This window comes from Lithobates pipiens, unplaced genomic scaffold, assembly GCF_037356315.1.
Source record: "Lithobates pipiens isolate NorthernLeopardFrog02 unplaced genomic scaffold, aLitPip1_a1.2 Scaffold_18, whole genome shotgun sequence".
NCBI lineage: Eukaryota > Metazoa > Chordata > Amphibia > Anura > Ranidae > Lithobates > Lithobates pipiens.
This window is the reverse complement of record NW_027507758.1, coordinates 251,667,262-251,685,050: the sequence shown is the minus strand read 5'-3', so window position 1 is coordinate 251,685,050 and position 17,789 is coordinate 251,667,262. Positions and strand designations below refer to the sequence as shown.

Sequence of the window (17,789 nt, the reverse complement as noted above, 5' to 3'; positions counted from 1 at the left end):
CATACTCATTCACATAGGGTGGGGGGCCGGTATCCGGGGGCCCCCTTATTAAAGGGGGCTCCCGGATTCCGATAAGCCCCCCGCCCGCAGACCCCGACAACCAACGGCCAGGGTTGTCGGGAAGAGGCCCTTGTCCTCATCGACATGGGGACAAGGTGCTTTGGGGTGGGGGGGCCGCACGCCCCCCCTCCCCCAAGGCACCCCCCCATGTTGAGGGCACCCGGCCTGGTACGGCTCAGGAGGGGGGGGGCCGCCCGCTCGTCCCCACCCCCTTTCCTGGCCGGCCGGGTAGCGTGCTCGGATAAGGGTCTGGTGTGGATCTGGGGGGGGACCCCCACGCCGTTTTTTCGGCATAGGGGGTTCCCCTTGGAATCCATACCAGACCTAAGGGCCTGGTATGCTCTCGGAGGGGGAACCCACGCCAATTTTTTTTCAGAAATTTGGCGTGGAGTTCCCCCTTCAGAGCTGATAATTCCGTCAGAGTCGCCTCCGTATAGACGGAGATCCGACTTGGAGGCGATCTCCATTGAAATCAATGGGTACCGGTCGCCTACAAGTCGGATAGAAGTAGTACAGGAACCTTTTCTGAAGTCGGAGCGACTTCAGTAGTGTGCATTAAGACGGCTCTCATTCACTTACATTGCTTTTTAAATGTTGTCCGACCTGAGGCGACCTGAGGCGACTAGGGGCGACCTGAAGTCGGATCAGGAGTTGCCCCTGTGTGAATGGGCTCTTAAAGGCTCTTAAAGGCTAAGTTTACCCTTTAAAAAACAAAACAAAACAAAAACTTCATAACGTCTTTATAAAGTAACTACAGACTGGTTAGTTTAATGGCTATACTCCGTAAGATAGTTGCGAGTTTAATAAAAAAAACACATAGAAGAGTTTTTGCTAGAAAATAATATTTTAGGCAATAGCATGGATTCACAAGATGCTGAAGTTGTCAAACAAATCTGATTTCTTTAAATGAGGAGGTAAGCAAAAAGCAGACAAAGGAGTGGCTGTAGATGTAGTATACTTGGATTTTGCCAAAGCGTTTGACACAGTTCCACACATGAGGCTAATGTGTAAATTAAAGCTTGTAAATGGATAGAAAACTGTCTCAAAAACCGAATTCAGAGTAGTGATAATTATATTCTGAATAATCCAAGGTTATTAGTGGTGCACCTCAAGGTTTAGTGTTGGGGACCTATACTTTTTAATATATTTATAAATGATATGGAGTTTGGGATTAAAAGTACCATTTCAGTCTTTGCAGATGACACCAAGCTATGCAGTGGAATAACGTCCTTACATGATGTCTTCAAGAAGTAGACCTCAATGCACTGTTTAATTTGGCAACTATGTGGCGAATGAGGTTTAATGCTGATAAATGAAAATGTATGCATTTGGGAGCTAAGAATATGCATGGCATCATACTTAGGAGGAGAACAGCTGGGGGATTCAATGGTGGAGAAAGATCTGGGTGTTCTGGTAGATCATAGATTTATTAATGGCATGCAGTGCCAAACTGCAGTTTCTAAAGCATGCAAAATACTCCCTTGTATCAAAAGCGGTATGGACTACAGAGAGAGAGAGACATAATTTTGCCCCTGTACAAAAAAATAGACCTCATCTAGAGCATGGATTTCAGTTTTGGGCATTGGTTCACAAAAAGGATATTGGGGAACTGGAGAAGAGGCCAACACTGATAAGAGGCATGGAGGAGCTCAGCTATGAGGAAAGATTAGCTGAGCTGAGATTATTCTCCCCTGTGAGGAGGAGATTAAGGGAGGATATGATCCACAAGCATAAATACATAGGTGATTTATATAGTGAATTTGGTGCTGCACTATTCACTTTAAGGTCATTACAGAGGCTAAAGTGGGGGGGGGGGGGGTGGGGGTTTGGCGGTCTTTACATCTGGAAGAAAATTTACTCAAACTTAACATATAGATAGACTTTTTCACAGCAAGAACTGTGAAAATGTGAAATAGACTCCATCAAGAACTGGCTCTGGCCAGCTCAGTATATTGTTTTAAATAAAAGAGCTGGGAGCGTTCCTAAATGTACAAAATATAACTGAATATTAATATTTAAAGTTAAGAATGACAGGGGTGGTTGACCCAGGGGATATCCAATTGCATCATGGGGGATCTGGAAGGATTTTTTTTTCCTCACTGGGGTGAACTGGATTGTGCTTGTTTTGTTTTTTGCCTTCCTCTGGATGAATCGTGAGTATAGGATTATGCATATGGTGATTTTCTAATTGCGTTTTTTTTAACAAGGACTAGTATCTTTTTTTCAACCTGACTATATAACTATGTAACATGTTGCATGTTACATCCTAATCAGGTTTAACATGTAACATATTACTAAAGGTGAACTTAGCCTTTAACAACTGATCCGTAAGTGTTCCTTTGTTTCCAGGGAGCACTTTTTCGCTAAAATCCTTTATTTTTTGCAAGCCATCCTTCCCACCTCTGTCCTAAGGCCTTGTTCACACAGCCAGCAGTTCTACTGACTGTTTTTTAGAGGGCAGTGGAGCAGCAGCTTTCAGGCATTCAGAAGGCGATATAGCTGCCTCATGAAAGTCTGTTTTTTTTTTTTTTTTTTTATCAAATGATGATATTTCATGGTACTGTGCCACAGCTGTGAGCCAAGTGTTTAACTTTTGACTTTAATAGGCAAGTTTGACAGGCAGTACCACCTGACAAACCCAATGCTTTTCTTCACGGCTGCTGCATGTCTACAACCTTGGCTCCACTGCAGTCAGTGGAGCAGTGGTCTATTATTTCTGTCTGGTCAGGATTTCCCAGATGGGTATGCTGGAGGGCACTGTCCTGAAGTCCTGGTCTGGAGAAGGATCGTTTGTCTCCCTCACCGAGGAACTACCTATGGATGTTGAGTGTCAGACAGCTCCTAGGACATTGTGAGTAAGACCTGTGTTTGGGACTTGCATGTGTGATGCAGCTATAAGGATTTGTGCTAGAAGTTTGTCCTTCTATTGATTGTTTTGATGTATTCAAAACCCCTGAACCCCCTCCTTTTTCAAACTACTCAGCAATAATTTCTAAAAAGACATCCCCTAGACTGAACGTGTATTGTCAGTGTGCATGGAACTGTGCTTTTGACTGGTAGCCTCTGCATTAGCAAGGGAGACCTGTGTATATTCTCAGTGGCCCCTTTGGGGTGAGTGCTACATGTTATATTCACATTCATGATATAGGCACGGCCTAGACACAGGTCTAGCTGCAGCTAGGGCATCTGCTGTGCTCCATGTTGTCACTATCCAGCAACTGTTTAAAACAGAGTTGGTGACAGCTGTCTTTGCTCTCCCAGCTAGCCTGATAGCGTTTCCTGGATGATGACAGCACTCATAAAACTCTCAAGCCATGGCTGGAGCTCATACATGTGGTCAGACTAAGGCAGCTCATACACAAGTTGGAAGAAAAAAAAGGACTAATCTACACACTTGATGTGGATGAGAGAATCCTGCCTGCTCAGCTATTATATTCTGATAGCGGGAAGACTTCCCTGCCATCAAAAGACACTGATCAGCACTGCCGACTACACCCGGCAGCACTGATCAAGTGGCAAAAATCCAACGGCGGTTTTACAGAAGTCGCATTTCGATTCATGTATGGTTGTTTAAGCCTAAGGCTGGGTTCACACTGCTGCGGTTTATGAGATCGGATGTGATTTGCACCGCACTGCAGTGCAAATCACATGCGATCTCTGTGCGATGCGATTTCAGCCATACAGATAGTATGGCTGAATTCGCTTCGCATCGCATCCGGCCCAAACTCGCACAGGACCCTTTTTTTGGTCCGCAGCAGAATCGGATCGCATGGGTGTTCACACCATGTGATCCGATTCCTGTCCGATTTTGCAGATCGCACTGCGATATGCAAACTGATTTGGGGGTGTCATTAACTTTTCACTGACACTCCCAGCAGTTCGCATAGGGCAGTGTGAACTGCCGCTGGGAGGCATGCGATGTGGGAACCCGCAGCGGATTCGCAGCGTTCCCGCATCGCAGCAGTGTGAACCCAGCCTCAAGCAGGTATTAGTTGAGTATAAGAACGTAAGGAGGAGGAAAAAATGCACCTAAAATTTGATTTAAGGTTTTTTTTTTTCGGCTAAGCCAAAACTTTCATCTTTTGGTGCATACCTAATATGTAAACAAGTTAAATACTATTAGATAAAAACCGTGACAGATGGAGGAAGCCACTGGTAAAGGGAGAATAATTCTTCCTTAAGAAGAATCATTCTCTCATTTTTTTTATGTATTGGATAGAAAGATGAAGGGTTAGAACCTCTGGGGTTTTTTCTGTCTCTTCCTCTCTCCTTAACAGTGTTAGATGGCAGGTAGCGATGGGAAATCTCTGCAATGGCAACACAGCCAGCAAAAAAGGACTTTATATGATTAAGTGAGGAAAAGTTAAAACCTCAAAATATTCAAAGCAAACTCCCCTATCCATCCATGTCTTTTTTTTTACTGAGAAATCATTTTAAAAACACCCCCTAGCATTTCTGGCTGTGGCCATCTTTAGGGGTAGATGATTCATGTACCTATCTGGTATCCATTTGCCCTTAGCACAGGCTTGCAGGAAGGGGGGGTGTGCTTATCTGAGAAAAAACCTCCTCCGCTCCTGAAGACTTTTGGGATGTATGACATCATTTGCCTAGGCCTGGAAACCAGGAAGTCACGAAGAAATAATAAAAAAGTTTAAAGCAAGTAAATGTGAAATACTTGATTTATTTACTAATTGTAGCAGAATAAGGATTAGAAATAATAAATGAGTGCCTGAGAAAGTGAAGTTCCCCTTTAAGGAAAAATCTCACACGTGTGACCACACCACAATAAAAGCTTGCCAGAGGTTCCAGCTCCTCCCCACTTTATCCAACACAAAAAAAGGAAATACATTTAAGCTTATAACAACTGAGAGAGGCCACTGCTGCATCAAAATCTTCTCAGATTGGTGTAAATCCTATGTAAAAATGAAATGGTCAAGAATGTGTGCATTATGAAAGCTCCACTTTTACCTGACAGTTTTAGATTGGATCTTCGCTTTTTAACAGAAACCCTCAAAAAATCATCCATAAGTAAGTCAGTAGCAGTTGCACGTTTCACAGGATCTGGTTCAAAGCAGCGCAGTAGAAAGGCCTTGGCTTCTGCTGACATGGATTCAGGTATTTCTGGATGGATTTTAAACATGCCAACCTATGTAAAAAAATGGTAGTAAATAAGTTATTTTTGTGTTAAAATGTTTGTTTACCACATATATTGTTATACTATTAAATAACAATAGTTTATATCATATACCATCTGTTATAAATCTGGTGAAGCTTTGCATGGTAGCCAATCGGCTTCTTACTTTTTTGCAGAACTGCACCAAATTTTGCACTCTCCGGTTTTAGTAAATAACCCCCATTGTTTTCCTAGTCCATATACTGTATAATCACCAACTAAATTTGCCTTACTTTTTTAGTAACACAGGGGCAGAAAGAATATGTTTCATAATGTCTGGTCAAGGTGGATAGAGGAACCCTCCACAGTGGATGATTCGGGCCCTTGAACGTTTCGCTAACCTATGGAGGTTTTGTATCGTTCATGACTATTTTTCCCATTTGTATATATTTATAAGGGTAGATGCTCTGTATCTTTTTTTCTTTTTTGATGCTGTGGGCTGGTTCCAGAGCCATCATATTAGGGGTTTGTTCATTGTTAGAATTACTATGTGTAGTATTACCAGCGCCCCTTCCCCCACAGGTTAGGTCATTGAAGTCTGTATTCTTTGTGTTTTATATCTATGCACAACAATTAAAAATAGATTTACAAAAAAATACCTTACTTTGAACATGGCAGCCTGTGGCTCTCCTAATTCATAAAATGGAGGCTTTCCTGTGGCCATCTCTATTACAGTGCAGCCTAGGGACCATATGTCAGCTGGCTTCCCATATCCTCTTGGTCCTTTATCTATTATTTCTGGAGCCATATATTGAAGCGTGCCTAAAACAAGCAACATTCCATCAATTCACACACACACAAAACAAAATCAATTCACAATCACATAAAAAAAACAGAACTAAACTAATAGAGAATAAGAGGGTTTGTGGATGTAACAGTCCTCTGACAGGAGAATCAGAAGCACTTTGACACATTTTTTCTTCACTCAAGAAACTCAATTATATTTTACCTCATTCACTATGCTAAGTGACTTTTCACTTTTCTCAGTGAAGGAGGTGAGGCTATGATTAAATTAATCATTTAATCACGTGCTTAAAAAATTCAATTTTTTTTATTTTTTATGTGTAAACTTACCAGTGAAGGTCTCTGTATTTGGGTTGATCCCAGCCAGCCTCTTAGATGTACCAAAGTCAGAGATTTTCAGAACACCGCTATAGGTGTTAATTAATACATTATCCCCCTAGAATAAAAAAAATGCAAGTTAATTAGCATTGACAAAATTCTTGATAATTATATGCAGGTGAGCCAAAAACCCATTAAACTGCAAATACAAGGATATGAGTAACCTACTGAAGTAATATTATATACATTCCATCATATGCTGAAATTATTGTGGAATTCAGGAACCAAATTCTCTGTGAACAATACCCAAAATTATTGTTACTCATACTTTCCTCTCTCTGCCATTTGGATGTCACTCCACTTCCTAAAACTCAGTCTTCCTGCAATTAAGCTCATATTCTCCCTCCACTCCATGTGCTCATTACCCCAACCTTCCCATCAAGAGCAAAAGCACACCTATCAGTCACTCTCTTTATGCCAGGGTGTTGGGTATAATATTGAACTCCTTCCAGCCCCACATCCAATGTCCAAATCTTGCCCCCTTAGCTTTCGTAATATTTTAAATGCACACTCCTTCCTAACTAACTACAGAGCCAAGCCAATCCATTACCTTATCTTTTGTATTGACTACTGCAACTCCCCCCTTATTGGCCTGGCTTTACACAGGCAAAAAAAATCACAACAAGATACCATTCACAACTCTGCCCTCATCTACATCACTTCAAAGTATCATCATCTAAACTTTGCCCACCAACCGAATCTCAAAGTATCAATCAAACTGTCCTCTTCACTCCTCCCAAGAACTCCTGTTTTCTAGCTCCTATGTCACTACTCCTATGCTCACTTCCAGGTCTACTCCAGAGTCTGTTCACCTTTGGACAATCGTTGAAAACTCATCTCCTTAGAGAAGTCCATCTTGTCTCTACCTAACAACCGGACCTTTATCTTCTCCATCAACTGATGTCCCCATCCTTATTATTTGTGGTGGTTACAGGAAATAAATTTGCTCTGTGTATGGGCTTCTTAAAAGAGAAAATCTGCCCATGTGGCTAGAAGTAGTATCAGTTGCTTTGTTGGCTGCCATATTGGTTCTGGATGCAGGTCAAAGATTTGGATAAACACACTGCTGATTATTGCATTGAGCATTTTTTCCCCCAATTCTTTATTTGTGTGAGACATGCAGAAATAGAGAAATCATTACATTGGTGTGCAAAAAATAAAATATAAAAAAAAAGAAACAATCCAGTTACAAGACCAAGTGTACACACACAACATTGTAGTATTCAATGTTCCAAAGTCACAGGGAAACCATCCATGAACTTCCGGGTCTAGGGAGTCTCTGTATCCCACATGACAATTTTCCTATGGCTTTCACCGCTTTCGTAAATTAAAATTGGAAAAATAAGGCAGAGAAGACCCAACGGATCTTAACTATTCAAAGAGAAGGGTGGGGAGGGTGAAAGCAAGAAATAGAAAGAGTGAGAGAGAAAAAAAAGAAGGGGGGGCGGGCGTTGAGCATTTTGATATTTTGTTTTTCCTTGTTACATGAACTTAACTACTGTAACACACACATAAAATGGTTGCCTGACCCTTTCAATGAAAAAAAAACAATACTTAAAATACTTAGCACTGACCTTTATATCTCGATGAACAATCTGATTGTCATGAAGATATTTTAAGCCTTCAAGAATCTGTTTGGTATAAAAGGCGATTGTTTGCTCATTTTGTTTTAGAGGTCCCCATTTTGATCGCAGAAGAGCAGAAAGGCTTCCTATAATAATAATAAAAAAATATTTATCCTGGCTCCTATTAAACAGTACTAAATCATCCACTAATTGTATTTAAATGAACTTTAATGACAATTTTACTGCAAATCTGGATAAAAAACCATGGGGTATATAGCACAGCAAATGCTTAAAGGGACATTTCAAAAATACCCTTGTAGTGGGGCACCCCTCCACACTGCAAGGGTTAAATACTTGTTTTGGTGTAGGGTACTGTTAAACAACAGTTTAACTTACCTCATTCCTCACACCCCTGGCAGATGGTGCTCTCCTTGTCCCCCTGATTCTCCAGGTTGTGGGTGGGCCCCCTGATGTCCCCACTTACGATGCAGGACTGTTGATCCCTCAATTCCAACAGACTAAAATCAGGAAAACCGTTCATTTGTGTGCTGGTCCGACGGACCAAATACGACGCAAGGGAAGCTATTGGCTACTGGCTATTGAACTTCCTTGTTTAGTCCCGTTTACGTCATCACTTACAAAATGAATGGACTTATGAACGGACTTAATCCGTTCGTGTGTGGCCAAGCCCGTTCATTCGTAAACTCTGCCAAAAGTCCATTGGGAAGACCGTCGGACTTAGTCTGCCGGAAAGTCTGGTCGTGTGTATGCGGTATTGGAAAGTGGTATTTTCCTTAAATTTTGTTTTCATGTGTACTAGGCTTAACTCCTGCAGTGCCCAGTTTTAAAATTTCCTAAGAGAGAAAGACTTGCCCTTTTGTGGCAACTTGTGGAGACTTGCCCTTTTGTGACACAAGGAAGATTTTGCAAAGCTTTGATCTGTTAGGCAGGCCAAACAAGGAAGAAATTTGCAGGATTCCCCCATCAACACAGGCAGTGCTGACAGGGGAATCAGCAAGTGTCGTGTGAATCAGCAAGTATAGCAATGATTATTGCTAGTGGCTATAACGGCCGCTAGCGCTAATCGTAAGATAAATAGGCAGGTTGGTTGTACCCAAGTTGATTGATCTATCAACTTGGTACATTCAGTCTGCCCATTAACCCCCCTGGCGGTATTCCCGAGTCTGGCTCGGGGTGGAAGTTTTATACCAAAAGCGGTAACCCCGAGCCCTGCGAGTGTTGCGACACACGGGGACAGAGATCGGCGCTAAATTCAAAAAGTGAAACACACACATTACATACAGTATAATGTAATCTTACAGATTACATTACTGTATGTAATCATTTCACATCCCCTTTGTCCCTAGTGGTCTGCCCAGTGTCCTGCAGTTTTATATTATAAAAACTGTTTTTTATGCCTGGAAACTGGAGATTGTCCATAGCAACCAAAACTGTCCCTTTGCATCAACAATGATTTTAGACTAGCTAGAAAACAGCGATAATAAATTAGAATCACTCACAAAATTGAGCGATAGCGATTTGTGGGGAGATCCGTCATCAAATATTGAAAAGTAATGACAATTCTGCAACTGAGCAAATTTCAGTGTTTTTGATTTGATTACATTATTGAATAATTTTTATTATTGTTATTATTATTTGGTATAATTATTTATAGTTATTTATTATATTATAATTTACGATTTCATTTTTCAAACTTTATCATACCCGGGGTGTCTGCTAGACTCTGGTTTGGACAGATTTAAGTGAGTTATTCCTAAGAATTACAGGACTACAATATAAAACGCCAAATTTCCATGCAAAATAATTGTACCGCTTTCAGCACCTAAAATCCGAAATAATCATACCGCCAGGGAGGTTAAAGGTTCAAATCTCAGCTGGTTCCTGCTGAACCAGCCAGGATTCAAAACGTGTATGGCTGACCTTAGATGAGTGTCCATATAGTGTGACAGTCTACTTGATTGGATGTAAACAGAATAGATTTTTCTGGTAAGCTAGTGAATAAAGGCGGCCTAAAGACGTTAGATAATGGTCAACATAGTGGTGGTCAACAGAAACAACAGATTTTGGGCTATATAGCTGTAAATTTTCGCAAATTTTCCTTCGAACGAATAATCTTTTTGCATGATGATTTTTCTATTTAATATAACAATCAACTTACACAATACACATTTTCAGTACCTGAAAAACATAATTTCCTATTATCTGGTACCATTAAGTGTGTATTTTTCAAGGACAAATCAATAATGCCAATGATAAGATCTTACATACTTTAATTCTAAAAAGTTAGTACTCTCCATTTCACACCTTATATTTACAGCGAAGTTGTGTGTTTGCTTTTCTCCCAGTCCTCCTTATATATATATCTCCAGACACACAAACAAGGGCCTGTCTAATAATAACAGCTGCAATTCAGTAACCACAAACCACGGCATGACTACCTGCCTGTGTCTCATCTTACACTCTGGTACTGTATGTGTTCTGCTCTTCAACCCAAAAGATTTTCTCTCAGTCATTATGGTAATTGCTACCACACACTTCAGACCTCATCAGGTTCTGAAATCTCTTTAGACTAATGAAAATGACCGCTTTTAGCATTTCTGCCGGTCTCTCCAACTTTCCACTGACTGGCACAGGAAAGCCAAAAACTGAGAACTTACTAAATGAAGAAACTGTGACTGGGCAAATGTACAAGAAAGAAATCGCCTTTATCAATATAAACTTTGCTCCTGAATATAGAGGTGTAGTTTGTGGTAAACAGCTTCTCCATTACTTGAATCTATAGACACCTTTTTGTCTATACTGTGGGATACATGGAAAATAAATTAATTTTAGTCTATCCTGCCAAAGTAAAAGCTAGTTGCCCCCCCAACAAAAAAGATTTATTTATTTGTTATATTAAAGGGATTGTAAAGCTTTACCATTTTTTTATTAAAATAATAAACATGTAATGCCGCGTACACACGATCAGACTATCCGGCGCACTTCTGACGGACAAACCGCCGGAAAGTCCGCCGTACTTTCTGAAGGAGCGGACCTGCCCACACACAACCGGACTTTTGCACACCGCCGGACTATGGCTGGAGTCTGCCGTACTTTTGAAATGAACGGACTTGCCCACACATGGAGGAAAGTCCGTTCATTTTGAACGAGGCACCAGGTAGACGAGACTAGCGCAGGAGGTCAATATCGCTGCATCCATGGGCGAGATTGACATGTCGCTGGCCCCGTCACCTGGTATGGACTTAAAGGGGAAGCCCTACACCAAAAAAAACGGCGTGGGGTCCCCCCCAAAGTCCATATCATACCCTTATCCGAGCACGTAGCCCAGCCGGTCAGGAAAGGGGGTGGGGACGAGCGAGCACCCCCCCTCCTGAGCCGTACCAGGCCACGAGGGCAAGGGCCTCTTCCCGACAACCCTGGCCGTTGGTTGTCGGGGTCTGCGGGGGCGGGGGGCTCATCGGAATCCGGGAGCCCCCTTTAATAAGGGGGCCCCTAGATACCGGCCCCCCACCCTATGTGAATGAGTATGGGGTACAATGTACCCCTACCCATTCACTTGGTGAAAAAAATATGTAAATAAAACACAACACAAGGTTTCAAAATAATTTATTGCACAGCTCCGGGGGTCGGAAGTCAGAAGAAGACCCCCGGAGCTGTGCAATAAATTATTTTGAAACCTTGTGTTGTGTTTTATTTACATTTTTTTCACCAGGTGAATGGGTAGGGGGTACATTGTACCCCAATACTCATTCACATAGGGTGGGGGGCCGGTATCTGGGGACCCCCTTATTAAAGGGGGCTCCCGGATTCCGATGAGCCCCCCGCCCGCAGACCCCGACAACCAGGTCAGGGTTGTCGGGAAGAGGCCCTTGTCCTCATCAACATGGGGACAAGGTGCTTTGGGGTGGGGGGGCCGCTGGGCCCCCCCTTCCCCAAAGCACCCCCCATGTTGAGGGCACGCAGCCTGGTACTGCTCAGGAGGAGGGTGCTCGCTCACCCCCACCCCCTTTCCTGATCGGCCGGGCTGCGCGCTCGGATAAGGATCTTATATGGACCTTGGGGGCACCCCACGCCGTTTTTTCTTCGTAGGGCTTCCCCTTTAAGTCCATACCAGGTGACGGGGCAAGGGACGTGTCAAAACATTGACCTCCTGCGCTAGTCCTGTCTACCTGGAGCCGCGTTCAAAATGAACAGACTTTTCTCCGTGTGCGGGAAAGTCCGTTCATTTCAAAAGTCCAGCGGACTAGCACACAGACGGCCGGATTGTCCGCCGGACTCGCAGTGGTGGCTGGTGATCAAAATTTTTGGGGAGGTGCAAACAAACTGAAAAATACTGAAAAAAAACATCAATTGCAGCCTCAATGTGCCATCTAATGCAGCCACTGTGCCCATCAAATGCAGCCACTGTGCCCATCAAACACAGCCACTGTGCCAAACGCTGCTACTGTGCCCATCGAATGCTGCCACTCTGCCCCTCTATTGCTGCCACTGTGCCGATCAAACACTGCCACTGTGCCATCAAATAATGCCACTGTGCCATCAAAAGCAGACACTGCTCCCATCAAAAGCTGCCACTGTGCGCATCAAACGCTGCCACTGTGCCCATCAAATGCTGCCACTGTGCCCATCAAACGCTGCTACTTTGCCCATCAAACATAGCCACTGTGCCATAAAATGCTGCCACTGTGCCCACTGAATGCTGCCACTGTGCCCATCAGAAGCTGCCACTGTGCCCATCAAACGCAGCCACTGAGCCCATCAAATGCTGTCACTGTGCCCATCAAACACAGCCACTGTGCCATCAAATGCTGCCATTGTGCCCATGGAATGCTGCCACTCTGCCCATTGAATGCTGCTACTCTGCCCATTAAACACAGCCACTGTGGCCATCACACGCAGCCACTCTGCCCATTGAATGCTGCCACTGTGCCATTCAATGGCACCACTGCGAGCCCCCCCCACCCACTCACCATCTGCCCGGCACTTACCCTGTCTCGATGGGGCAGTCGGTGACAGCAGTGAGCGGAGTCCTCCATTAGTCTCCTCCCATCCTCTCCTGTCAGGCGTCCAATCACAGCGCCTGTCGTTTCAGTCAATCAGGTGATGGGCAGCAGCCCCGAGCACCTGATTGGTGGAGAGGTAGTTCAGTGTTAGGACAGCGAATATTCATTTGCTGTTCTAACACACCTGGATGAACTGCGAGCACCAAGCATGGTGCTCACAGGTCACCTTTTTTGACGCATATTAAAGCCTATAGCTCTAAGCAGGTGCTTCAAACCCGTCCCCCCCCCCCCGTGCGCCACTGTAGTTCAGGTGCCTGAAAAGGGCATGGGCGCCTCAATAGGGGGTGGCAGCGGTGGCCCTGGATAGATTCATGAATGCATAAATCTATCCAATGGTCATAGAGGGTGCACAGTCACTGCTTTTGATCAGGGTCATTTGGGTAGTTTTTGTTGTGATTATGATTTAAAAAGAGTAAACACAGTTGATTGATAATAAATGGCTTCAGCCAAACACTAACCATGAGTGAAATAAATGTTTTTGTGTTATCATTCATATTCTCTGAAAAACGGCCAAGAAATCATAAATTCTGCCAGGGTATGTAAACTTATGAGCACAACTGTGTGTGTGTGCGTGTGTATATATATATATATATATATATATATATATATATATATATATATATATATATATATACACACAAATGTTCTATTTTTCCATTTTTAACTGGATTGTTTTACAAGGTAAAGGTTCACTTTAAGTAAAACACTTACCTCCTGGCACCTGTTCCATAAATATCTTAATAAAGCGATTTTCACTGAACGAGCCCAAATATTGGACAATGTTTTTGTGTTTCAAGTGCCTGTGAAGTGCGATTTCTTCATGAAGTGGTTGGGAGTACCTAGAAGTAAGGAAACCTATTTAGTATTTTTTTATTTTTATTTAAAGCAACACCTTATTAATGATAAGCGCAACACACAATAATAAAAGCACAATAAAAGCCCTACAGGGAAACTCTAACTCTAAAGTAACACACAACATCTGGAGTTAAAAAATGAGGTTCAAACATGCTGCAAAAATACTGCTGTTTTTATGTTACACTTATTCCCTCTGTTGCTGCAGAAAGATTAAAACAAAAATCATTACAGCTGATTGCCAATAAAGACACATCTGTTTCTGTTTTACTGAAAAGCCTCACATTTCAAACATCTTCTCAGAGACAAACTGTAAAACAACTGAAAGGAAAATATTACTCCCTGGTCTCCTATGGAGACTAATATACAGCCTAGGTACATTTGCTTTGGTCTTATGCCTCTGCCAGTATTTCCAACATGGATCTGCATAACTCTAGCAATTACATGAGTCACTTTATCACAAAAGTACCAGTGTGGAGCAAAATCAACAGGTATTCCAAATATAAATCCACCTTAACCTTGCACTAATGATGCATACATGGCAAAATAAAAGGTTTTTTTTTTTTAAGTGTGAAAAGTGTACACCAGGGGTCTTCAAACTTTTTATACAAAGGGCAAGTTTATTGTCCTTCTGACTTTATGGGGGCCAGACTGTGGCTAGCGGGAATGGAAATTTTCCAGGCATCAGTGGTGAGTAAACATCGCCAAATTTGGTATTCGGGGAAGAATAGTGCCCCATTGTTGTCAGTGGGAGAAACGGAGCCCCATTGTTGATGTCAATTGGCAGAATAGTGTCTCGTATCAGTGAGAGGAATAATGTCTCAAGGGCAGCATAAAGGCAAACAATGGGCCACATCGGACCCCTGGGCCACAGTTTGAAGACAAAACAATCTCCTGCACTCAGGAGCTTAGTCCATGTGTGGTGTAGCCAACCCTTTGGATAAAACAAGGAAAGTCAAAGGTCTTGCTGCCCTCCTCAGAACAATGGGTGTCCTTAGAGCTGAAACATATAGAAAAACAGGGAGGGCGCACCTTGTGCATTACCAAAGATAACATTTATTTAAATAATAAAAACAACAGTCAAACTCACAAACAAAAGTAAAAAAAAAGGCTTAACATTGCTCCAACAATTCGGAACCGTGTCTTCTAGACACCTGCAACCTGGACTGGGTATTTGGAGGAACCAGATGGCATCGCAAGCGGCTTATGCGTTACGAGGGAGTACCCTCTTCATCAGAGCCTCAGCGATAGTATTAGTAAATGTTATCTTTGGTAATGCACAAGGTCGGTACGCCCTCCCTGTTTTTCTATATGCCACAGTTTGAAGACCACTGGTGTATACAGTCATGTTTTTCCCCATATGACCAAACTTTTACACATTTTTTCCCTCTCACATCTATTTTTTGGAACTAGCAGTGCACATTAGTTTCTGTCATGTACACTGCTCTATGCCCGCTACAGATCACATAGTTCATAGTTCATCCCAGGACATACAGCAGGATCATGGAGAACGAACATAGCCACCCTCAAAGAGGAAATCTGATCACAGCAGGAAAAAAAGGAAATTTGGAGACAGCCAAGAGCAATAGAATGCACTTTTAGATTTTTTTTTTTTAAATCAGAAAAGTGGCACATTTTTATTTCTAAATGCTAATCTGTACATGCATTAAGCTGCAGGAACTGGTCAGAATTAATCTTGTGCTGTGTGATGACAGAAGAATGAATTCTGATTGACTGCTATCTAAAGTGCACCTTCAGCAAATAAATAACTAATGCCTGGTACGCACAATGAGATTATCGGACAAATGATTGTTTGGTTTTCTTTTTGCATGCTAGTCTCATATCACAAATGAAGAGATTACTAAAGTAAATGAAAATTCTCGTACGACAGAATAAAGATTTGTAAGTGCATTTTCGGATGAATACTGTACCAATTAAGCTAGAATTGTACGATCTGGTATCATACGAGAAAAATGTTTGTGTTTATTCCATTGGATAATATCAGATGAACTGTCGCGATCGGCTCTCGAAAGTTGTGTACTAACGATCAGATTATTGTATGATCGATTCAAAAGCGTTGTTTTTTGTATGTGTAGCACTAACCCCCGAAGGAGCTGCTGGTTTAGTTGGGCTTACCGTTCCCTTCTTTTTCTCAATTCACATCTAGGGGTGTCCCGTGATAGATGGCCCAGTAACTTGAGAGACTGACGACAGAATCCGCATAAAGGGATTTTATTTGCAAACGTAGACAATGAACAGTCTCTTAAATTGGGATCAGAGGGTTAGGAAGAAAGTTCAGGTACCCTTATTGTCAAAGTCAAAAATGTAAGAACTTACTCACTTTGACTGTATCCAGTTGTGAATAGCCATTCACAACTGGATGTTCACTCAGGTTGGACAGTCCCTCTCTCACAAGGCCTAGCAGCTAACTAGGTGCTTAACTTAGGAATAAGTCTCTGCCACAGACGTTGTTGTAGAACATGTAGAAAACTAATCTTGTAGAACACTCGTGTGATACCTGGATCTTTCAGCCAGCTTGGCGATATCCACGAGACCAGATTCACTTTGGTACTTCAGTCCTTCCAGGCTCTTGCTAAGAAACCAACCCGTACGTGGTCTTCTTCTGAAGAGTCCTCCCCTGGAATGCTACGAAGCTAATGGATCTCTCCCAAACCGGACACGGCACCCAAACGCCTCAGAATTCTCCTTTCGTTTCCTTGCCTCGGGCTAGCCAGTGGGTGGATCCGCACCCCAGGCCATAGCCTTCCTGGGGGCTGGTCAGAAGGACCAGGACCATGAAGTCAGCACATCCTTCTGGACCAGAACCCCGAACCACGTGACGTCCGCATCTTAAGTGCCCTCTCCCAGAAAGCACAGCAAGAGCTCCACTCCCACTGGGCGGGCTCCGAGACAGAGTAATCTTAAAGCACCCAACCAGACTGTAGTTCCATACCTGCCAGAAGAGACAATGCCCCCTGTGGCCAGGCTGAACATCTCATAGTCCAGTCAGACTGATGCTGAAGTCCAAATTTAGACACCCAAACCAAACTGCAGTTCAGATGTAACCTTAAATTTATAAAAACAGGAGCCGGCGCTACATATGATTTTTTGGGTGTGTGCACGGCCTTAAGGATTGCTTCTGCATGAGAAGTCGATCAGCACATGTGTCTCACACAAAGCCATGAACACGGCTAAGCAGAAGTGGAGACAACAGCTGTTCAGACTCTGGGGTTGATTTACTAAAGGCAAATACACTATGTACTTTGCAAAGTGCAGTTGCACCAGAGCTTAGTAAATGAGCAAAATCTCTGCTGACTTCCATCATCCAATCATGTGCAAGCATAAATGCATTTTTTTCCCTTGCTTTTGTACTTTTTGCAAAATGACGCTTAACCTAATTTACTAAGCTCTGGAGCAACTGCAAAGTGCATAGTCTATTTGCCTTTAGTAACCCCTCTGAGTAACCCAATTCAAGACTTAGGTAGTTGTGAGGTTTTCACACGAGAATATCACAGGGGAGATGTGGCACTTAAAGTATATCTCTATGTAGGAAAGGATTGGAACTTCTGTCAGCTTTTAAGTCTTTTTTTTTTGGTCCCTTTGGACCCCTTTTACACCGGGGTGCGTTTCAAGCATTTTAATGCTAAAAATAGCACCTGTAAAGCGCATCTCATGTCTCCCCAATGTGAAAGCTCGAGTGCTTTCACACTGGGGCGGTGCGCTTGCAGGATGGGAAAAAAAGTCCTGCAAGCAGCATCTTCGGGGAGGTGCGGGAGCGGTGTATACACCGCTCCCAAAACACCCTGCCCATTGAAATGAACATGGGTGCGTTTAACCCTTTCTTCAGCCGCTAGCGGGGGGGGGGGGGGGGGGTAAAAGCACCCTGCTATCGGCCAAAAAGCACCACTATAACAGCGGTAAAGCATGGCTAAA

The 17,789-nt window shown here is 42.9% G+C and overlaps 1 protein-coding gene across 2 annotated transcripts in view; it reads right to left on the bottom strand.

The window, feature by feature from the left end:
• MAP3K5 (mitogen-activated protein kinase kinase kinase 5) overlaps positions 1-17,789 on the bottom strand; it is a 222,179-nt gene that overhangs the window by 28,914 nt on the left and 175,476 nt on the right. For both annotated transcript variants that reach the window (XM_077486787.1, XM_077486786.1), the window contains exons 16-20: positions 13,716-13,843; positions 7,930-8,066; positions 6,308-6,413; positions 5,838-5,995; positions 5,029-5,206 (exon numbers count right to left, since the gene is read on the bottom strand). In XM_077486787.1, coding sequence (XP_077342913.1) covers positions 5,029-5,206; positions 5,838-5,995; positions 6,308-6,413; positions 7,930-8,066; positions 13,716-13,843 — 707 coding nt within the window. The remainder of the gene's footprint in view (positions 1-5,028; positions 5,207-5,837; positions 5,996-6,307; positions 6,414-7,929; positions 8,067-13,715; positions 13,844-17,789) is intronic.